At 45.1% G+C, this 20,770-nt stretch overlaps 1 protein-coding gene across 1 annotated transcript in view; it reads left to right on the forward strand.

Moving 5' to 3' along the window:
* The window catches only part of LOC115459607 (polycystic kidney disease protein 1-like 2), a gene marked incomplete at its 5' end in the record, with an annotated part of 136,946 nt that overhangs the window by 115,110 nt on the left and 1,066 nt on the right, over positions 1-20,770 (forward strand). Inside the window, 1 exon segment of the mRNA XM_030189416.1 lies at positions 18,457-18,571. Coding sequence (XP_030045276.1) covers positions 18,457-18,571 — 115 coding nt within the window.

Here is a 20,770-nt window from a genome sequence, read left to right on the forward strand (position 1 = left end):
TGCACAGGTTTTGGTCTTAGTCTAGGCTCATTATATGTAAGGCACAAAAGGTCCAGTGCATTAATAAAGTATGGCTAAAAGGCCAAAAGCAGAGGTAGAGTCCATAAGTATAAGTCCATCAGTAGGCACAAAACATGAGGTGTTCTGGTGGTCAGTAGTATTCATAGTATTCGAGTAGTATCCGGCGTTCCACTCCTTCAGTATAAAGTTCATCTACTATAATAAAACTCACCCTCAACATTCTGAAGACAACGTTCTGAAGTCACTCAGTCACTCCCTGAAGGGTTCATGGATTCATGGTGGTGAAGCCAGAACACTGACCATGTCTCTCTGCCCCGCCCTCGCATGATGGACCAATCAGAAAAAACACCCTCAACATTCTGAAACACAAAGGACCATCACAACACCGTTCCCAGGCAACACTAGGCAACGTAAGACGGACCAATCAGAGGAAACTACGTGACAATAAGGGAGCAGCATTCCCCAGCAGAATGGCTCATTTTCTGAGCAGCACGGAGAGCACAGAACCACCACTGGAACGAGAGAAGAATCGCTTGACATGGAGTCAGAGGAGCCGGAAAACAACGTGCCCATCACCATCTGGGACGTGGGCGAACAGGACAAGCTGCGGCCCAGCTGGAAGGATTACCCACGACCCAGCCAGCAGCAAACAGCGACCAAGGACAGCACAGCACATCCCCCAACCCCCAAGCAAAAATCAAAACAAAACAAAAAAAGACACACATCAACAACCTGCACACACACTGCACCCTCACACACTCACACTCACACAATAACTCTATGACACATACACACACACAAAAAAAAAGCCACATGCTAGTGCCCGTTTCATTGGTTTCGGAAACGGGCCTTTTTTACTAGTAAGTACATAAGTATTGCCATACTGGGACAGACCAAAGGTCAATCAAGCCCAGAATCCTGTGTCTAACAGTGGCCAATCCAGGTCACAAATACCTGGCAAGATCCCAAAAAAGTACAAAACATTTTATACTGCTTATCCCAGAAATAGTGGATTTTCCCTGTCCATTTAATAATGGTCTATGGATTTTTCCTTTAGGAAGCTGTCCAAACCTTTTTTAAACTCTGCTAAGCTATTAAAGACCCCTCAACCCAGGGATCCATTGAACCCCCTGACCTCCTCCTCCAAAAAATACCCTGGTGGTCCAACCTAATTTAACACTGGCCCTGGTTGGTGTAATGTACTCCCACCCCCCCCCCCCACCCCCCGATCGTGACTCCAACCCTCTCCTCATACCTGTAGTCGGAGGCAGGAGGGAGGTCTACTCCTTCCTGCCTCTGGGCTTGCCTGCTGGAAAATGGCGGCACCCCGCTGCTGCCCTGTGCATCCTAAGTACATAAGTAAATCCACACTGGGAAAAGACTAAGGGTCCATCGAGCCCAGCATCCTGTCCACGACAGCGGCCAATCCGGGCCAAGGGCACCTGGCAAGCTTCCCAAACGTACAAACATTCTATACATGGGAGGGACACAAGTACCATATAAGGAGTTTTTTTCCTTATATGGTACTTAGCCCCCCGGCAGTTCATCCCAAGATGCACCGGTCAGGGCACCGCCATTGTGCAGCAGGCATGCTCAGAGGCAGGAGGCAAGAGACCTTCCTCCTGCCTCTTACTATAGGTATGAGGAGAGGAGAGTGGGGGGTGGGATTACACTAGACCGCCTGGGCCAAGTGTTAAATTAGGGGAGGTGTCTGTGGCTCCGCTGGCTCACCAGGGTATTTCTTTGAAGAGGGAAGGTCAGGGAGTCCACCGGACCCCCCTCCCCAGGAAGTTTTCAAGTTTTGAGGGGATTGGTTGGGGGGGGTCCATCAGATACCCTGAGAAGCCTTCAAGTTTGGAGGGGGTCCAATGGACCATCAGGGTTTTTGTAAAGGTGGGGCTTGAGGGTTGGGGGCTGCCACAGCAGACTTTGCTGTCAGTGTCTGAGCCAATCAGTGCTCAAGCACTGACAGGAAAGTAGCCCGGGAACCCCAAAAACAGCTCCAGAGCTGTCGTTAGTTTTTTGCCGCTGGGGCAGGGGTTTCCCACGGGCTGGTTTTTTGTGCATTTCACAGAATAGCTAATGAGCTTGTTTAAATACGTGGGACTTTCGGTAACTGCTTCCATGCACGGTAAAGCAGTGGCCAAAAGCAAAAATGTTTCATTTAAACTGGCTAAAACCAGTCTAAATGAAACATTGCAAACCTGGTTTGCTTTGAGCACTGAGCCCTTAGGGGTTGTTTGCTATGCTGGAAATCTGGAAACCTGTACTATCTGGTCCTTGGAAAAATTATTTTTGGGGGAAATGAGATCAGTACCAGATGACCCTTGGAATGAATGACTGTATGCTTTTTGTCCATGTTTTAATGCCCCTCCCCGTTTTCTTTGATGTCCTTTTGACACCAGAACCATTAGGTCCTGGGAAAATCACTAGTGGGCTAAATGTGTATATTTTTAATACTGTTTCATGGTAGTCCTGTTATTAGGTTTTAATTTGCTGTTCTCAAGTTTACCTCATTCATTATATTCACGTTTATATTTGGTTATTTTTACTGTTGTTAAGCTGTTAACAATTTTGTTGAAGGGGGGCAGCCTCAGGAAAGATGTCAGGAAGTATTTATTCACGGAGAGGGTGGTGGATGCTTGGAATGCCCTCCCGCGGGAGGTGGTGGAGATGAAAACGGTAACGGAATTCAAACATGCGTGGGATAGGCATAAAGGAATCCTGTGCAGAAGGAATGGATCCTCAGAAGCTTAGCCAAAATTGGGTGGCGGAGCAGGTGGGAGGAAGAGGGGTTGGTGGTTGGGAGGCGAGGATGGTGGAGGGCAGACTTGTACGGTCTGTGCCGGGGCCGGTGGTGGGAGGTGGGAAGTACTGCTGGGCAGACTTGTACGGTCTGTGCCCTGAAAAAGGCAGGTACAAATCAAGGTAAGGTTTACACATATGTTTGTCTTGTTGGGCAGACTGGATGGACCGTACAGGTCTTTTTCTGCCGTCATCTACTATGTTACTATATTAATTTTATGTTAAATTGTCCCTGCTGTACTCCTTGGATGAATCTCTTCATAAAGGCAGTTAATAAATCCCAATAAATAAATGAATGTGACTGAGATCTGTACTAGTAGAACCTTGGAATAGTCCATCTGGCTGTTCATTTGTGCTGTGTTTTCTGGTGTCCATGCAAGCCTTTTTTAGAATGGATTTTCTTTTTATTCAACTGAATTGTGTTTCTATTTTACAATATCACCAGTGTGTGCTCTCTATATCTTTATTTATTTATTTATTTTTTAAACACATTCCATACTATCACAAATTTCTAGGCAGATTAAAAATGTTACATGCACAAGTGATATTGTCCACATAAAAACAAAAACATCTTCAAATAAGATTCAGTAGACCAACAAGTCCATAAACCGCTACTAAATGGACTTGGGAAAAATCCACAATTCCAGGAATAACATGTATAGAATGTTTGCCAGGTGCCCTTGGCCTGGATTGGCCGCTGTCGTGGACAGGATGCTGGGCTCGATGGACCCTTAGTCTTTTCCCAGTGTGACATTACTTATGTACTTAACAAATACTATTAGTGAAATGGTACAAATTGTAAGGTAATATTTTCTTTATTTTCATTTGTTAGTTTTGGTCTTGATTCCTTTTTTGTTGTATCTCAAGCAGCTCAGTTAAATATGTGGCTGCCGGCACTGACTATCTACCAGCACCCGCATAACTTTGAGGTCCAGGTCTGTCCCCAGATATTCAATGCCCATGCTCGAACGTGGTCTGGCATTCAATATCCTGGTCTAATTTGGCCAACGGTGATGAGTATTTTGCAGCCAGCTGAATATCAACTTTTTAGAGACTCCTATTTAATTCTTTGACTGCTATGCCCTCTTTGAGTTGGTTCTTTTCTATCTTTGTCGACCCCAGGGATGTTCTCCTTGTTGCCTCCTGTTTCTCAGGACCAGGATCTTCTCCAGTTTTTTTTTCTACTGTTCCAGTCCTTTATCCTTCTCTAGAATTGGAGATCGGCTGGTTCCCCATTCCAGGTTACACCTTCAGTCAAGTGCAGAAGCCTCAGTGACCCTGTCACTGCTCACCACTTCTTTTCTCCCTCTGCCAAAGACCTTCTTCCCGTTATTCAGTAGTACAATGGCCAGGGAAGAAGAAACAGATAAACAATGTACATAGGGCTGAGGTTTTATCTAGTCACAGCTTCTCTCCAAGGGGGTCTCCTCCTACCAGGGGATCCTTCCCCCTTATTCTGGAAGTGTTGGGAATATTCACAAGTCAAAATCCAGTATTTTTGGTACGGCCACTAGAGGTCTCTGCTACCTACTTGGTGCAGAATCCTAGCTGTGTCTGATGTTATGAAATATAAGTAAATTAAAGGAAAATGTAACTCAAGTTTTATAAACGTTTTGTGTTGCTCTTATGGTAGATGTAAGCCAGGAGAGTTGCATTTCTTGACTAATTTATCTTAACGTGACTCCCCACATCCCCAAGACTCATTTAAGCAGGGCCGTCTTAGCCATCAGGCAAAATTAGGAGACTACTCAAAGTGGCAGCTTCTGGGGAGCAGCAAAGAGCAGCTGGAATCAATGCAATACAATAGGTTCTGAAAGTCCCAATAATCAGCACTTGTTTTTACCCACCGGAAGGGTGGCAGTTTCCAAATAACCATTTACCCATGTAAATGGAAATTTCCTTATCAGACATTTATTTATTTGTTTGTTTGTTTGTTTATTTGTTGCATTTGTATCCCACATTTCCCCACCTTTTTGCAGGCTCATTGTGGCTCACATGTGGCTTAAGTTTAATAACTTAATTTAATTCAACAAGCGGATTACAGTTAAAATGTCAAGTTACAGAAATAAATGGCAATAAAAATAATCAAAAGCACAAATCACAGGGAACTGTACTGGGACCGGTGTTATTTAACATATTTATAAATGATTTGGAAAACAGAACAACAAGTGAGATGATTAAATTTGCAGTTGACACAAAACTACTCAAAGTTGTCAAAACACGTGAGGAGTGTGAAAACTTGCAGGAAGACCTTAGAAAACTGGAAGACTGGGCATCCAAATGGCAGATGAAATTTAATGTGGGCAAATGCAAAGTGATGCACATTGGGAAGAATAATCCAAATTATAGTCACCTGACGCTAGGGTCCACCTTAGGAGTCAGCACTCAAGAAAAAGATCTAAGTGTCATTGTAAACAATACGCTAAAATCTTCTGTCAAGTGTGCGGCAGCTAAACAAGCAAACAGGATGCTAGGAATTATTAGAAAAGGGATGCAAAATAAGACCAAGAATATTTTAATGCCTCTGTATCGCTCCATGGTGTGACCTCACCTTGGGTATTGCATTCAGTTCTGGTCTCCCCATCTCAAAAAAGATATAGCTGAATTCGAAAAGGTTCAAATAACAGCGACCAAAATGATAAAGGGGATTTCGAATTCCTTCCATATAAGTTATCAATAGAAATCAAACAAAATAAAACATGGAAAAGAAAATAAGATGATACCTTTTTTATTGGACATAACTTAATACATTTCTTGATTAGCTTTCGAAGGTTGCCCTTCTTCGTCAGACTCCTCTACTTCCATATGAGGAAAGGCTAAAGAAGTTAGGGCTCCAGCTTGGAAATGAAATGGCTGAGGCAGGAGCGTAGCTACCTGGGGCCACGGGGGCCTGGGCCCCCGTAGATTTGGCCCTGGACCCCCTGCCGACGACCCTCTCGACCCCCCCTCCCGCCGCAACCCACCATCGCCTACCTTTGCTGGCAGGGGACCCCAACCCCCGCCAGCTGAGGTCCTCTTCTTCCTTCATTCTGTTTTCTGAGTCTGACATCCTGACGGCAGGAGAGGGTCGGCGGCGGGAGAAGGGGTCGAGAGGGTCGTCAGCGGGGGGGGGGGGGCTAAAATGTGCCCCTTCACCTCGGGCTCTGGACTCCCCTCCCGCCGAAGTCTGGCTACGCCCCTGGGCTGAGGGGGGATATGATTGAGGTCTATAAAGTCCTGAATGGTGTACAACAGGTGGAAGTGAATCGATTTTTCACTATTTCAAAAAGTGCAAAGATCAGGGGACGTTCAATTAAATAATATGGAAATACATTTAAAACAAATAGGAGGAAATTTGCTGCCAGAGGATGTGGTAACAATGGTTAGTGTATCTGGGTTTAAAAAAAGGTTTGGATAAGTTCCTGGAGGAAAATGGACATGGGGAAAGCCACTGCTTGCCTCAGGATTGGTGGCATGGAATATTGCTACTAATTGGGTTTCTGCCAGGTACTTGTGATCTGGATTGACCGCTGTTGGAAACAGAATACTGAGCTAGATGAACTATTAGTCTGACCCAATATGGCTATTCTTATGTTCTTACTTATTTTTGACTGCTTATGGTGTGGTTTTGGAGGGTGGGCCTTGAGATGAGAGCTGCATTAGAATATTAGATAGTGGATGTTTTTATTTAGGGTTCAGTGGCCCTTTGGTTGTATAAATCTTTTCTATTTTAACCTGGAGTTCTTCTCTTTCAATAATTGCATTGTAAAACGCCTTGACCTTTGTTGAAAGGAGTCTTCTCACCGTATGCTGATTACTAATTCTATCCGATTGTGAAAGCAAAGTCGAGCGGAGAAAATCGGAGCAGATTAGAGACGCTGTTCCGATTTTCTCCGCTCGACTTTGTTTCGAGTATGACTTAGTGCTACAGCATCAATAAATAGACACATACATTGCTTTCACAATTGGATAGAATTAGTAATGACCATACGGTGAGAAGACTCCTGCCGCAGGCCAGTACGGCCGAAACACAGCTGTGCCGAGTCCCTTTCTCCCTGCTATCGTTTGGCTAATAAAATTTACTTTTAATTTTTATAACCAAAGTGTCATCTTTTTTATGTAATTTTTAATCTTTATGTATTTATATTTTTAAATACATATTTTATGATTATTTTTAAATTTTGATGTTTTTTTATATCATTTTGTTTTTTTATTTTTTATTTTTGTTTTTGTTAGTCATCTTCGCTGTTTTGTTTCCTGTTGATTTTCTTGCGAAGACTGGTTTCTTCTGTTTTTTGTCACTTATTCCTGTGCATAAATTTCCATAACCTCTGAATTTCACATAACAGTGAGCCTTTTTGACATCAGAAAGCCTACTTCTCTTACTGGGAACCTCTCTACTGCTGAGAAGAAGCAAAAAAACTGCTGACTCTGAACAAATTTCTGCCAAGCAGCACAATCATACAGTTCAGACCAGCAGACTACTGGTGAAAGCATTGCCACATCCCACAAAGGTGTTGGGGAGGAGTGGGAGAGAACATCTTCAGTATAGTAACTTCTGCGTTCCTAGCATTTTTGTTTATCATCTGGCCAAACTGAACCATTCCACTGGACATGGGAGCTATGTACTAACCCACGGTAAAATACCACATTGGTGCTCTCTTTTATATTGGAAAAGGTACTGCAGCATTCACTGAGGTACCGTGGGTTAGTGAATCACAAGGCAAATTATTTTTTGTGTTGCTGCATCCAGGAACATAACATGTTCCCAGTGCATTTTTTCTAGCGAAAAAGGTGCCGGTACTCAAATGCTAGGCTGCACTTCAGGGGTGGGGTGATCACTAAGGGACCCACCCCACAATAGCCAGGCCCCCTGAAACCAGTCATAGAATCTATGACAAGGCAGAATTTATGTGTACAGCCTGAGCTCTTTCATTAAAACTTGAAGATCATGGGTCAATTTTAGCAGACAATGGAAAAGGTGCCAGTACTCAGTACCCCCAAGTACCCCCTCAAAAAAAGCCCTGCATGTTCCTATCCACAGTAAGTGAAAGATAGTGGTCCAAACTCAAGTGCACTAAAGAGGCCAGTGCTTAAGAAAAACGTCCTCCAGCGCCATCCCCTCTTAAAATTAATATTTAGCCCCCCTTGGATCCCTTCACCCCACTCAACTCATTCCCTTCTTAAAATGAATAGGCCCATGGCCCTGTGCCCTCTAAGCTGAGCTGGAATCCTCCAACTGAATTGCTGCCAGTGGTGGTGGGGGGGGGGGGGGTGGAGTGCTTCAATATTATGTTTTCAATCACAAGGGTCCAGGGGCGTAGCCAATATGGGGCCACGGGGGCCTGGGCCCCTGTAGATTTGCCCCTGAACCCCCCTGCCGACGACCCTCTCGACCCCCCCTCCTGCTGCCAACCCGCCATCGCCAACCCGCCGTCGCCTACCTCTGCTGGCGGGGGACCCCAACCCCTGGAACCGAGCCGAGGTCCTCTTCTTCTCAATCCCGCGCAAGGCTTCGTTCTAGTCTGACGTCCTGCATGGGAGGGGGGTTGAGAGGGTCAAAGTTGGTGGCGGGGGGGTCAAAGTTGGTGGCGGGGGGGGTCGGCGCCGCTGGGGGGGGGCTAAAATGTGCCCCCTCACTTCGGACTCTGGACCCCCCTCCTGCCGAAGTTTGGCTATGCCCCTGCTAGGGACATGCAGGTTCCCTAGATTCCTGCAGAGCTTGCCTGTCCCTCACCATTAAAAATATGATAGTGAAACAGCACCACCCAGTGGCAGTACAATAGGTGGAGGACTCCCATTCAACATAGAGAGAACAGTGCCCAAGACCCCATCTCTTTTTTTTCCATAAAACGTGGGATGTTCTCTGTTCCTATCATCTACCCCCATCTCCCCCCCCCCCCCCATCACCTCCCTTAATTGGCAGTATTACTATGAAACTACCATTCAGGCAGCTTCGTATTGAAAGAAGGAGTCTGCATCCCCACTAGACCCCCAGGGAAAAGCAGCACATGCTGGGGGTGTGTGGGGGGGAATGAAGTATAGGGGACGGAGGACATTCCATAATTCATACACATGTGACTGAGATGTGGGGAGGTCTGTGAGGAAATATTATTTTAAGAAGGGATCATGGTATCGAAGGATGGGAGAGAATATTCATTTTATGAAGGAACTAGTAAAACAAGGCCCGTTTCTGGAGCCAATGAAACGGGCGCTAGCAAGGCTTTCCTGTGGCCCCCCCCCACCCATCGTCGATGTGGGTGAATTGCTCCGCCTCCGCCCTCAACGTCATAACGTTTGACGCGAGGGCGGTGAATTGCTCCGCCTCCGCCCTCAACGTCATAACGTTTGACGCGAGGGCGGGGCCCAGAGACTGTGATTTTCGAGGCTTCAGAGCTTCGAACATACGAACCTTGGCTTCAGTGACGTCAGCAGCCAATAGAACGTTGAGGGTGAGTTTTATATATATAGATTGGAGGATTGTAGAGTGGGAGGGGTCCAGAGGAAGAATATTCATTTCAAGAAGGGATCAGCTAGCTTGCCCATTTCAGTTGCTCCCTGGGAAACATTTGAGTGGGGGAGTTAATTTTCAATGAGCAATGCAGCTGGTGAAGCTTACCACAAGCTATATTATTAATTTTGCATAATAATGAGTTACTCTGCCTGTATTGGCATGCTTCAGAGTTCATTACTATTTAATCTGTGTTGCACTAAAAAAAAGAAAAATGTTAAGATGTATCATTGGCAAATAACATTCTTTATTGTCAATTAATATGTGTTATTTGTCATAACACAGCTTAGTAAAAAAAAAAAAAAGGGTATTTATTTGTAAATACTACCATTATTTTAAAACACCTACAAATACGATACTTAATGATGCTTTATCATTTAATGTAGCCTGTGCCTGGAACTGCTCCTTCTGCCGTGCCAACCCTCTTGCCAGATAATATGAGCAATGAAAACTTATACACAAGAGTTAGCCAGCAAAGGGCATATTAACAGACAAAACTGAGGCCCAGCCTACTGGCATCATTCACTGATATATGGAGATCCTAGATTTCATTCCCAGGTCAGCTATTCTGCTACCTGGTCTGGCTAGAGCTGGGAATGCTGCAGAGGTTGCACTTAGAGGCCCTTGAGCATAAGAACAGCCATACTGGTCTTTTAGCCCCTGGTATGCATTGTTTTTGTTGTACCTGGGGCAATGGAGGGTTAAGTGACTTGCCCAAGGTCACAAGGAATCGAACCCAGGTTCCCAGGATCAAAGCCAGCTGCACTAACCGTTAAGCTACTCTACTCTGGGGTTAGGTCAGCCTGTAGCGGTAAGTGGCTTACAAGCCGCTTACTACTGTGAGCTGAATATTAGCCCTTCTGTTACTAGGAAAGGTTCATCTCTGTTCCGTGTACTCTTCTAGCCTGGACTAGCTGCAGCTCCTCTTCTCTGGAGTCCCTGAGTCAGATGTGCTCTGCACTAGCAGCTGCCACCCTACTCGCTATTTTTGCACCTGAAAACAGATTCAACTGTGACCGCTGTGGGCTCACCTTAGTAATTCCCTCGTCTCTTATTTGTCCTGTTTGTCTGTCCTAATTAGATTGTAAGCTCTGTTGAGCAGGGACTGTCTCTTCATGTTCAAGTGTACAGCGCTGCTTACGTCTAATAGCGCTATAGAAATGATAAGTAGTAGTAGTAGTGTTTGGGATTCTGGAATCTTGCTACTCTTTTGTCCTTATCCCTTATGTGTGCTGTTTGTCTGTCCTGATTAGATTGTAAGCTCTGTCGAGCAGGGACTGTCTCTTCATGTTCAAGTGCACAGCGCTGTGTACGTCTAATAGTGCTATAGAAATGATAAGTAGTAGTAGTGTTTGGGATTCTGGAATCTTGCTACTCTTTGGGATTCTGCATTGAATCTTGCTACTCTTTTGTCCTTATCCCTTATGTGTGCTGTTTGTCTGTCCTGATTAGATTGTAAGCTCTGTCGAGCAGGGACTGTCTCTTCATGTTCAAGTTTACAGTGCTGCATATGTCTAGTAGCGCTATAGAAATAATAAGTAGTAAGATTTATTAAATGTGAAACATGCTGTAAATATGATGGCCACACACAATTCTGTCTACTGGGCTGCAGTAGTCCTTTGCTATGATACAGGCAGCTAACCAGTCCTGTGCTGTGAAGCCCAGTGTCTGAGATTTTTGAATGAAAAGCTTTCCATACTTAAATCTTGATTTAGCCAAGTTTTACGACAGGATGGAGAAAACCTTTGCAAAACCAGCCTCTGAGGCGATGACCTTCAGAAAATCTTTTAAGCGCTGTGTTCTCCTCCCTTGTCTTCCCTTCCCCTCCCCTCACTCCCTACAGCATCCCTTTGGAAAAGATACACACTTCTCTTTCTGTGCCCAAGTCTGCTGCAGTCTGGTGGCAGGTTCAGTCGTTAAACGTGCTCTGCTCTTGGGTGTAAATTTCAATCTTTCACTGCTGTGACAGGCTGTAAAAAGTAATAACCATTCCAAAAGTAGATTGATAACGGTTTGCCGCCTAAGGTAAAGCAGCCTGGCAGGAAGGACAAATAATTCAGAAGGAATCAAGTTGAAAGTCTCCAAGAGCTATTTTCCTGTTTGTTTTTCAAGATGCTCTATTCTTCTCTGCTACAACCAAAGGGCTTCAGGAGATAGTGGTGTAGATAGAAATGAATTGAGGGGGGGGGAGGGCACTAGCAGTGGCGTAGCCAAGGGTGGGCCCTGGTGGGCCCAGGCCCCCACCCACTTTGGGCTCAGGCCCACCCAGTAGCAGCACACCTATGAAGTGTCTGGCAGGGATCCCCAAGCCCCACCAGCTGAAAATTCCCAACAACTGTCCTTCCTACATACCAGCCTTCCCTCTAATGTATTCCCGCCTAAGCAGAAACAGGAAGTTGCATCAGAGGGAAGGCTGTGGGGCCAACATGAGCAGCGTGTATTAGTTGCTGCTCGCTGCCAGTGAAAATCTGCTATTTAAAAGGTATGGGGGGAGGGGGATGTTTGAGAGACCATATGGCATGCTGGCGAGAGAGGGAGAGACTAAATCACTTGTGGGACAGGGCGGAGTTCTTCTGCACACCCATCTTGGGCCCAGGCCCACCCAAAATTGGGTGTCTGGCTACGCCCCTGGGCACTAGGCACTCTGTTTCCTCTATCTCCCCTTTTTTTCTTCTCTCCCTCTCCCAGTCCTTCACCAAAATTAAAAATACCTTAAGTGGCAGGGATCCCCGAGCCCCTCCCCCCAGCTGGAGAAATACAGAGCCCCCCCCCCCCCCATCAGCCCTGAAGTGCAGTGAAACAGTGCAGCAGTCAGCAGCATTTTGAGCTATAAAGAGGCAACACAGGCCAGGGTAACACCACACCCTCAGAGCAAGGAGAACTAATGTGAGAGAAAGCTGGAATAGATTTAGTATTGAGAAATATTCTTTATTTGCAGCAATCAGAGGATTTATTTTTCCCCTGTTTAATCCAGTCCTCAGCAGGAATCATATACCATGACGCCCTCAGGAACCCTGCAAATGCAGGCCCTAAATCTGGCCACTAGATGTTGCTGTTGTGCAATTACAGAGACTCCTTTTGTGGGTTTAAAAAAGGTTTGGACAAGTTCCTGGAGGAAAAGTCCATAGTCTGCTATTGAGACAGACATTGGGAAGCCACTGCTGTCACTGGGATTGGTAGCATGGAATGTTGCTACTCTGTGGTATTCTGGAATCTTGCTACTCTGTGGGGGTTCCAGAATGTGGCTACTATTTGGGTTTCTACCAGGTACTTGTGACCTGGATTGCCCACTGTTGGACGTCAAACCAACAACCAACAGGTCAGGGTAAGCAAACCTCCACATGTAAACCAATAGCCATGACAAAGGAGTGGGCGTGGACCAAGGAATCTTATGAGCCAATGGAGGGTTTGAAGTAACTTTATTCAGCACCAGACGTATGCGACCTGACACAGGACCATGTTTCGACGGATTTACTGTCTGTCTCAGGGATCAAACACTACATATAAAATAAATACATAATAATATTAAAACAAGAAAGCCTAAAATTACTTTGGTTCAAAAAAGAAGAGGTCCCAAGACAGAGCCCTGAGGTACACCAACTGATAGTGGGATAGAAGAGAAGGAGGATCCACCAGAGTATACACTAAAAGTATGATGGCAGAGAGAAGAAGAAAACCAAGAAAGAACAGAGCCCTGAAATCCAAGTAAGGAGAGTGTATCAAGGAACAGATGGTGATCAACAGTGTCAAAAGCAGTACATAGATCGAGAAGGATGAGGATAGAGTAGAGACCTTTGGATCTGGCCAGGAACGAGTCATTGGAGACTTTAGCAAGCAATGTTTCAGTTGAATGTAGAGGGCGAAAGCCAGATTGAAGTGGATCAAGAATAGCTTGAGATGAAAGAAAGTCAAGACAATGGCGGTGAACAGCACGTTCAAGTATCTTGGATAGGAAAGGGAGATGGGACAATAGTTGAAGGGGCAGGTGGGGTCCAATGAAAGTTTCTTGAGGAGTGGTGTAACTATGGCATCTTTGAAGGCATCAGGAACAGTTGCAGTGGAAAGTGAAAGACTGAGGATATGACAGATAGTAAGAGAGATAGTGCTGAGTAGATGGATGGGAATAGGATCAAAGGAACAGGTAGTCAATTTGGAGGAGGAAAGAAAAATGTGGAGTTTCCTCTTCAGTGATTTCAGAAGAGGAAGAGAAGGGCACAGGGGATGAAGGAGGGTTGACAGAATGGACTGAGTGAAGGAGAGGTGGAGGTGACTTGGTTGAGAACTCAAGGTTAATCTTGTGAAACGTATCTTGAAAGTACTCAGCCATAGTCTGGGGAGAAAGCGAAGGAGGGGTTGGAGGTGAAGACACTTTAAGGAGAGAGTTCAGTGTGGCAAAGAGACATTGAAGGTTTGAGCCAAGAGAGTTTGTCATTTTTCGATGCTTATAATGATAAATTGTTACAACAAAACATTTAGGCTTTGGCACAGAATCCTAATCACCAAACAGAGTATGTTTGTTACATTTGTACCCCACACTTTCCCACTCATGGCAGGCTCAATGCGGCTTACATGGGGCAATGGAGGGTTAAGTGACTTGCCCAGAGTCACAAGGAGCTGCCTGTGCCTGAAGTGGGAATCGAACTCAGTTCCTCAGGACCCGAGTCCACCACCCTAACCACTAGGCCACTCCTCCACTGTGGCTACTATTTGAGATTCTACATGGAATGTTGCTATTCCACTAGCAACATTCCATGTTGAAGTCAGCCCTTGCAGATCACCAATGTGGCCGCGCAGGCTTCTGCTTCTGTGAGTCTGACGTCCTGCAGGACGTCAGACTCACAGAAACAGAAGCCTGCGCAGCCTTCTACATGGAATGTTGCTAGTGGAATAGCAACATTCCATGTAGAATCTCCAATAGTAGCAACATTCCATGTAGAAACTCCAATAGTATCTATTTTATTTTTGTTACATTTGTACCCTGCGCTTTCCCACTCATGGCAGGCTCAATGCGGCTTACATGGGGCAATGGAGGGTTAAGTGACTTGCCCAGAGTCACAAGGAGCTGCCTGTGCCTGAAGTGGGAATCGAACTCAGTTCCTCAGTTCCCCAGGACCAAAGTCCACCACCCTAACCACTAGCACTCCTCAGCCTACAAATGCAGTTAAATAATGTAAAGATCCTATTAAGCAAGGAATTTTTTTTATTTATTTCTTGCATTTGATGTACTGCAAATAGAACCAGAACAGGCCACTAAGTGGTTTATAACAATAAAATCCAATGCTGATGCTGGAGGCAGGAAGGGGAGGGAGACAATAGGCAAGGGAGAGAGGGGGAAGGATCAGCCAGAAATGGGAAGACTTTCATGCCCTATTGCAGGGTTTCCTAAACCTGTGCTGCAGATCAGGTGTTTAGGATATCCACACTGAATATGCATGAGATATAGCAGAGACCTGGTATATGCAAATTTACCTCTGCTGATGGTGAAAATCAGACTGACTCTAGGCTCACCAGGGCAGGTTTGACAAGCACTAGACTAATGGCCAAGACACACTGCTAGACCCATGAACTCCCCTCTCCTCCTCTCTTTCTTCCCTCTCTTGCTGAAAAATGTTCCCACTCCTTCTGCTCCTTTCAGTTGTTTGGGAGAGAAACCCCAGGTTACATGTATAATCTGATTGACCTTCCAGCCAGAAACGGCTCAAAATCTTCTCGAACGTATCTCAACTTGCATCTTCCTAATTGCAAAGGACTTAAGTACATCCAACTTCTCCGTCATAGGCAGCCAACTCTGGAATGCCTTACCAAGATCCATTCGAATAGTCAATGACCTTCTACCTTTCCGGAAGCTACTAAAAACTTACCTCTTCAAGCAAGCCTACACAAATAACCTGACACACTACGAGTCCACGTGTACTACCGGATCAGACTATGAAAACAGAACCTGGAATATGCTCTCCTATTTAATCCTTTTAGTAGATCCCTCTTCATACCCCTCCCTACACAATCTAATATATCCCTCTTCCTACCCCTCCCTTACATTTTCCCATAGTAAACTACACGTTAATCCCAATACACACCCTCCTCCCATTCCCCTACCTCTTCCATCCTCCTTCCTTGCCCATCTTACCTATCCACACATAAACGACCACCTCTTTACTTACTGCATTACAGCTGCACCCATTCTATATCACTTTGTTAACCTGATTTACTATGTAAGCCGCATTGAACCTGCTAATGAGTGGGAAAGTGCAGGGTATAAATGTTATAAATAAATAATGAGCATTTCTCATATACCACGTCAGCGAAGTTCTGGGTTCTCAGTCTGTCCTCTACTCTTACCCCTAGCCCTAGGCCACATCGCATAACACCAGTGAAATCCCTCAAGAGGCTGAAAGCATATTGACTTTAGGTTCCCTCATGTCTGGTTCATTTATTTATTCCACTCCATCCCTCAAGGTAACCGCTGGACTCAGTGATGCATTTAATTAACATCTTCACCCAGATCAATATCTTCAACCTCAGAAATGTCAACACATGCTCAACCCAGCACAAAGAGAGACTGACAAACTCTAGATTTCTATCTTTCTGAAAATGAAATAGGAAACTGAATCCTTACCTTTGTGCCTTAGGTGGTTACACATTAAGGTGCAAAAATGGTCTGGGAATTGGTTACCTTCTTTTGCTTGCTTGATTTAATTTGATTACTTAATATACCGCTCAATACAGTTAAGTTTTTTAAGTGCTTTACAATAAAACAGGGACAAGTACAATGAATGATCAAAGGTCCTGTAGGAAAGGAGACCCTTCCTGACTGATATACCTCATCGTATCACATCAATACCAAATGCCAGCAAGGCAACAATTTATAAAGCAGGCATAATAGGATGAGACACCACTTTCTTTATATGACTGCCTTTGATTAAAGAGTGGCTGGGGAGGGGAGCACGGCCTTAGATGCTACAGCCTGCAATAGGATTTGTAGCCATCCCAGGTAACGCTTTTCTCAAAGGGAGCTCAGAAAGACTACCTGAGGTTTCAGTGGCTCCTGAAGACCCACTTCTTCAAGAAAATACTTTACAGGCCCTATCTGAGTTTAAAAAAAGGTTTGGACAAATTCCTGGAGGAAAAGTCCATAGTCTGCTATTGAGACAGACGTAGGAAGCAACTGCTTGCCCTGGGATTTGTACTATGGAGTGTTGCTACGATTTGGGTTTCTGCCAGGTGCTTTTGACCTGGCTTGGTCACTATTTGGAAAACAGAATATTGGGCTAGATGGACCATTGGTCTCACCCAGTATGGCTACTCTTATGTTCTGGGCCAAGAAATGGGTCTTTCCCGAACACTAAGCCCATTTCTAGCATGGCCATCAAATAGGGCTTTTTCCTATTTGTTTCATGTATGGCCATGCACTAATGTTAGCATCAACCCATGGTGATTAAAAACAATTACTGTGAGAGCACTTACCACATTCTATTCAGAAGGCGCTAAGGGTTCCTGCATTATGTAGTAGCGTGAGCGAGGACGGGCCTGGAGCCTTGAAAAAAATCCCACAGTCACAAAGAAGTTTAACAGTGCAATAATTTATTTAAGAACGGAAAAAAAATTGGTGATTTGTTCAGTGGTGTAGACAGGAATTTTTAACAGGGGGTGCATCTCCCGTGCTCCCATCCCCTGCACCTCCCGGTACCTTATTAATTAATTAATTAATTTAGTAAGATTTATTTACCGCCTTTTTGAAGGGATTCATTCAAGGCGATGTACAGTAAGAATAGATCAAACATGAGCAATAGGCAGCTACAGCAGTAAAATATTCAACTACCAATACAAAGTATGGTATGGTATACTATTTGCAATGTCAACACAATACATAATAGAACATTATAATTGATAGCAAAGGGTAAGGCAAAGTTAAAATGACCTCCACTCCAGTCTTCACCTGGGCTACAACAGTGGCTGCTTGCGGCCTGCACCAGGACTTTCTCTCTGAACTGTCCCACCCCTTCTGATGCAACTTCCTGTTTTGTGAAGGGCGGGATGGTTCAGAGAGAAAGTCCTGGTGCAGTCCGGAGGCAGCCTATGAGTGCCACTGCCACTGCCTGGACAAAGACTAGAGCAGAGATGATTTTAAGGCACAGGTGAGGGAGGGGGGGCAGGTGTGACAGGGGGTGCATACGCAACACATGCACCTTGAATAAATACACCACTGGACCTGTTCTTTCTGAATTTGTTTTGTCACCCCCACCCTCTAGTTTAAATGTCTAGAAACATACTGCCTGAATTCCCCCCAAGGATCCTTTTTCCCCTCACCGAAAGATGGAGACGATCATTACAGTACAGCCCATGATCTTGCCAGGTACTGCTCCATCCTCCTATGTATCTGAAACAGTGTGGTTTTTTTCTAGCAAAAAAGGTGCCGGTACTCAAATGCTAGGCCACTCATCAGGGGTGAGGTGATCACTGAGAGACCCACCCCACAATAGCCAGGCCCCCTACAACCAGTCACAGAATCTATGACAAGGCAGAATTGGTGTGTAGGGCCTGAGCTCTTTAATTAAAACTTGGGGACCATGGGTCAATTTTAGCAGACAATGGAAAAGGTGCCGGTACTCAGTACCCCCAAGTACCCCCTCAAAAAAAGCCCTGATCTGAAAACTTATTCCTTTATTCCTTACACCAAACTTTGAGCCACCTATTGATCCACTAAATGAAAATAAACCACTTTATATTCTATTTTTTGTCACCTAACTCTAATGGAAAAATATTATTTTTTTCATTGTAATTGGATTAGTATTGATATAAAGTAGGGCTGCACATTTAATGCATTAATAACATGATTAACGCATTAAGGGGATCTTTTACTAAAAATTAGCTCGAGTTATCTGCAGCAGGGCCCATAGGAATACAATGGGCCCTGCTGCCGATAACTCGAGCTAATCTTTAGTAAAAGACACCCTAAACGTTCAACTCATGTTAAAAAATTTTATGTGAGTTAACGTGTCTCTCCTCCACTTGCAAATATCCAGCATTGCTCTGTCCGCGGCACTCTCCTCTCCTTTGGGGTGGCTTCTCCCCGCTCCCCACTGCCGCTGCACTCAAAGCACACTGTATGTCACCCGACTCCAAGCCTCTCTCTGAAACAGGAAGTTCTGTCACAGAACTTCCTGTTACAGACAGGCTTGGACACAGGTGACATAGGCTGTAAGGAGCATGGAGAAGTTGCTGCAGAGGAGAGGGGGCTGCCCGAGTGCTGGAGAGGTAAGAAGAGCCACTGTCAGCAGAAAAAAAGGGGAGGGGGAGAGAGAAAGGCTGTAGTGGCGGTGGGAGAATGAGAGAAGAACGAGAGATGTGGGGGAGGGGTGGTGGTGGAAAAAAGAGGAGAAGAGCGGGACAGGTGGGGGAGGAGGGGGCTACGGTAGCAGAAAGAGGAGAAGAGCGAGAGATATGGTGGAGGGGGTAAGAGATAGAGAGAGATGCGGGAAGGTGCCAGTGGTAAGAAGAGGTGCCAGGAGGAAAAAAAAGGAGAAAGAGAGAAAGAAAGATGGGGGCTGTGGGGGAGGGGGGACAGATGCTAAAATTTAGATGAAAAGTTTTTCATTTTTACATTTTTATGTTCTTAAACTATTTGATTTTATGTTTTAGACCCCTGATGAAGGCTTTGTAGCCGAAACACAGACCATGTAGGGTCCCAATAAACTTTAGTTTGGTGGTCTTACTACCGTGTCTTCAGGACTGGTCTTTCCTTGGATTTGGCGTTCTTCCACCCTTGTGTGTTTTGATATTCCTGTTTCATTTGTGGAAGTATTGGACCCCCTTCTTTCTTCTGGTTGGCCAATTGTGATGTCCATTGCACCCAGCTGCTGGCATGATATCCAAATTATATAGATGTGTACCTGCCCCTTCCTACCTCCCATAAAACCTACAGCTGCTCTTACTACCAGCTGTGACCTCGTAACTCCCACCTAGACTCTGAGTTAGACAGTAAGTGGACAGCCTTATAAAAGAGGTCCTGGTTTAAGACACGTATTCAGGCCCTATTCAAAGACATATCGGCGCCTACGAGTCTCTTTATAAAATACTTGTGTAAGTAGTAGAAATCAGGCCTAACTTGCAGGCGCGGACCTTTACACCCGCCCTGGAGCATACCATCTATGCGTGCACTTGTGAATTTTGCCCATACGCCACCCAGTTCCACCCCATACATGTCTGCTGACAGATTAAGTGCCATCCTGTCATGGTGTGCGCTTTTACGCCGGTTGGTATTTTATAAGGGGCATTTACCCACAAAATTGAGTTTATAAAATTACCCCCTAAGAGGTTTCAGCAAATGGACCAATTCAGTTTCATCTGCTCGTGTGCAAATTCCCTCCCAGCAGAGCCTATCAGCAGAATTGGGTGTGAGCTGGAAACATTATGAAAAAAGCAAGCGTCAGGAAATAGCTGCCGGCTATAAAGACCCAAGTAAACTAATTCAAAAGACCAGTGCTGAGTAGTACATCAGTAAATGGTTTTAACAGTTTTAATAGTAATCAAACAATAGAAACAGACGTATTTTGACAGAAACAAGAATAACATGTCCATGGATTGACCTGGATCTTACAGAACATGTTTCCTCACAGTGTACAGATAGGCTTTTGAGTGGAGGAGTGGCCTAGTTGTTAGGGTGGTGGACTTTGGTCCTGAGGAACTGAGTTCGATTCCCGGCACAGGCAGCTCCTTGTGACTCTGGGCAAGTCACTTAACCCTCCATTGCCCCATGTAAGCCGCATTGAGCCTGCCATGAGTGGGAAAAAGCGCGGGGTACAAATGTAACAAAACAAAAAAAAAATTATGACACACATCTCTACTATAATAAAAAGCACCTCCAATGTTCTGAAGCTGACTCCGTGGCTTCACCAAAGTGAAGGGTTCGTCAGATTTGTCACTCTGTCACCATCTCTCTCGACCCTGCCCCCACATCAAAACGTGATGACGTAGAGGGCGGCGGACATATCAGAGGTGTGAGGGTGGAGCCGAGAGAGATGTTGACAGACTGACGAATCTGATGAACCTTACGAACCCTTCACTTCAGTGAAGCCACCGAGTCAGCTTCACAATGTTGCAGGTGCGTTTTATTACACTACACAGCTCCATAATTTTGCAGTTAAACATCGAGGATGGCCAACGACACTGGAACTGAGAGGGCCACTGTACAAACCATGAGGATACTCCTCCAAATCCTTTACATTTATATAAAAAGAGTAAAAGACATTTCAGAAACCCCAAAAATATCTTTAAAAAAAAAGTATCCTATGTAATAAAACGCACCTCCAACATTCTGAAGCTGACTGCATGGCTGAGGCATTCCTGCTCTCTGTATCCATCTCCTGAATTGACATCACGTACTTCCGGGTTCGTCACAAGCAGAAGTGACCAACCACACGAGGTTTCTCGGCTTCAGAATGTTGGAGGTGCATT

Source organism: Microcaecilia unicolor, unplaced genomic scaffold, assembly GCF_901765095.1.
Source record: "Microcaecilia unicolor unplaced genomic scaffold, aMicUni1.1, whole genome shotgun sequence".
Taxonomy (NCBI): Eukaryota; Metazoa; Chordata; class Amphibia; order Gymnophiona; family Siphonopidae; genus Microcaecilia; species Microcaecilia unicolor.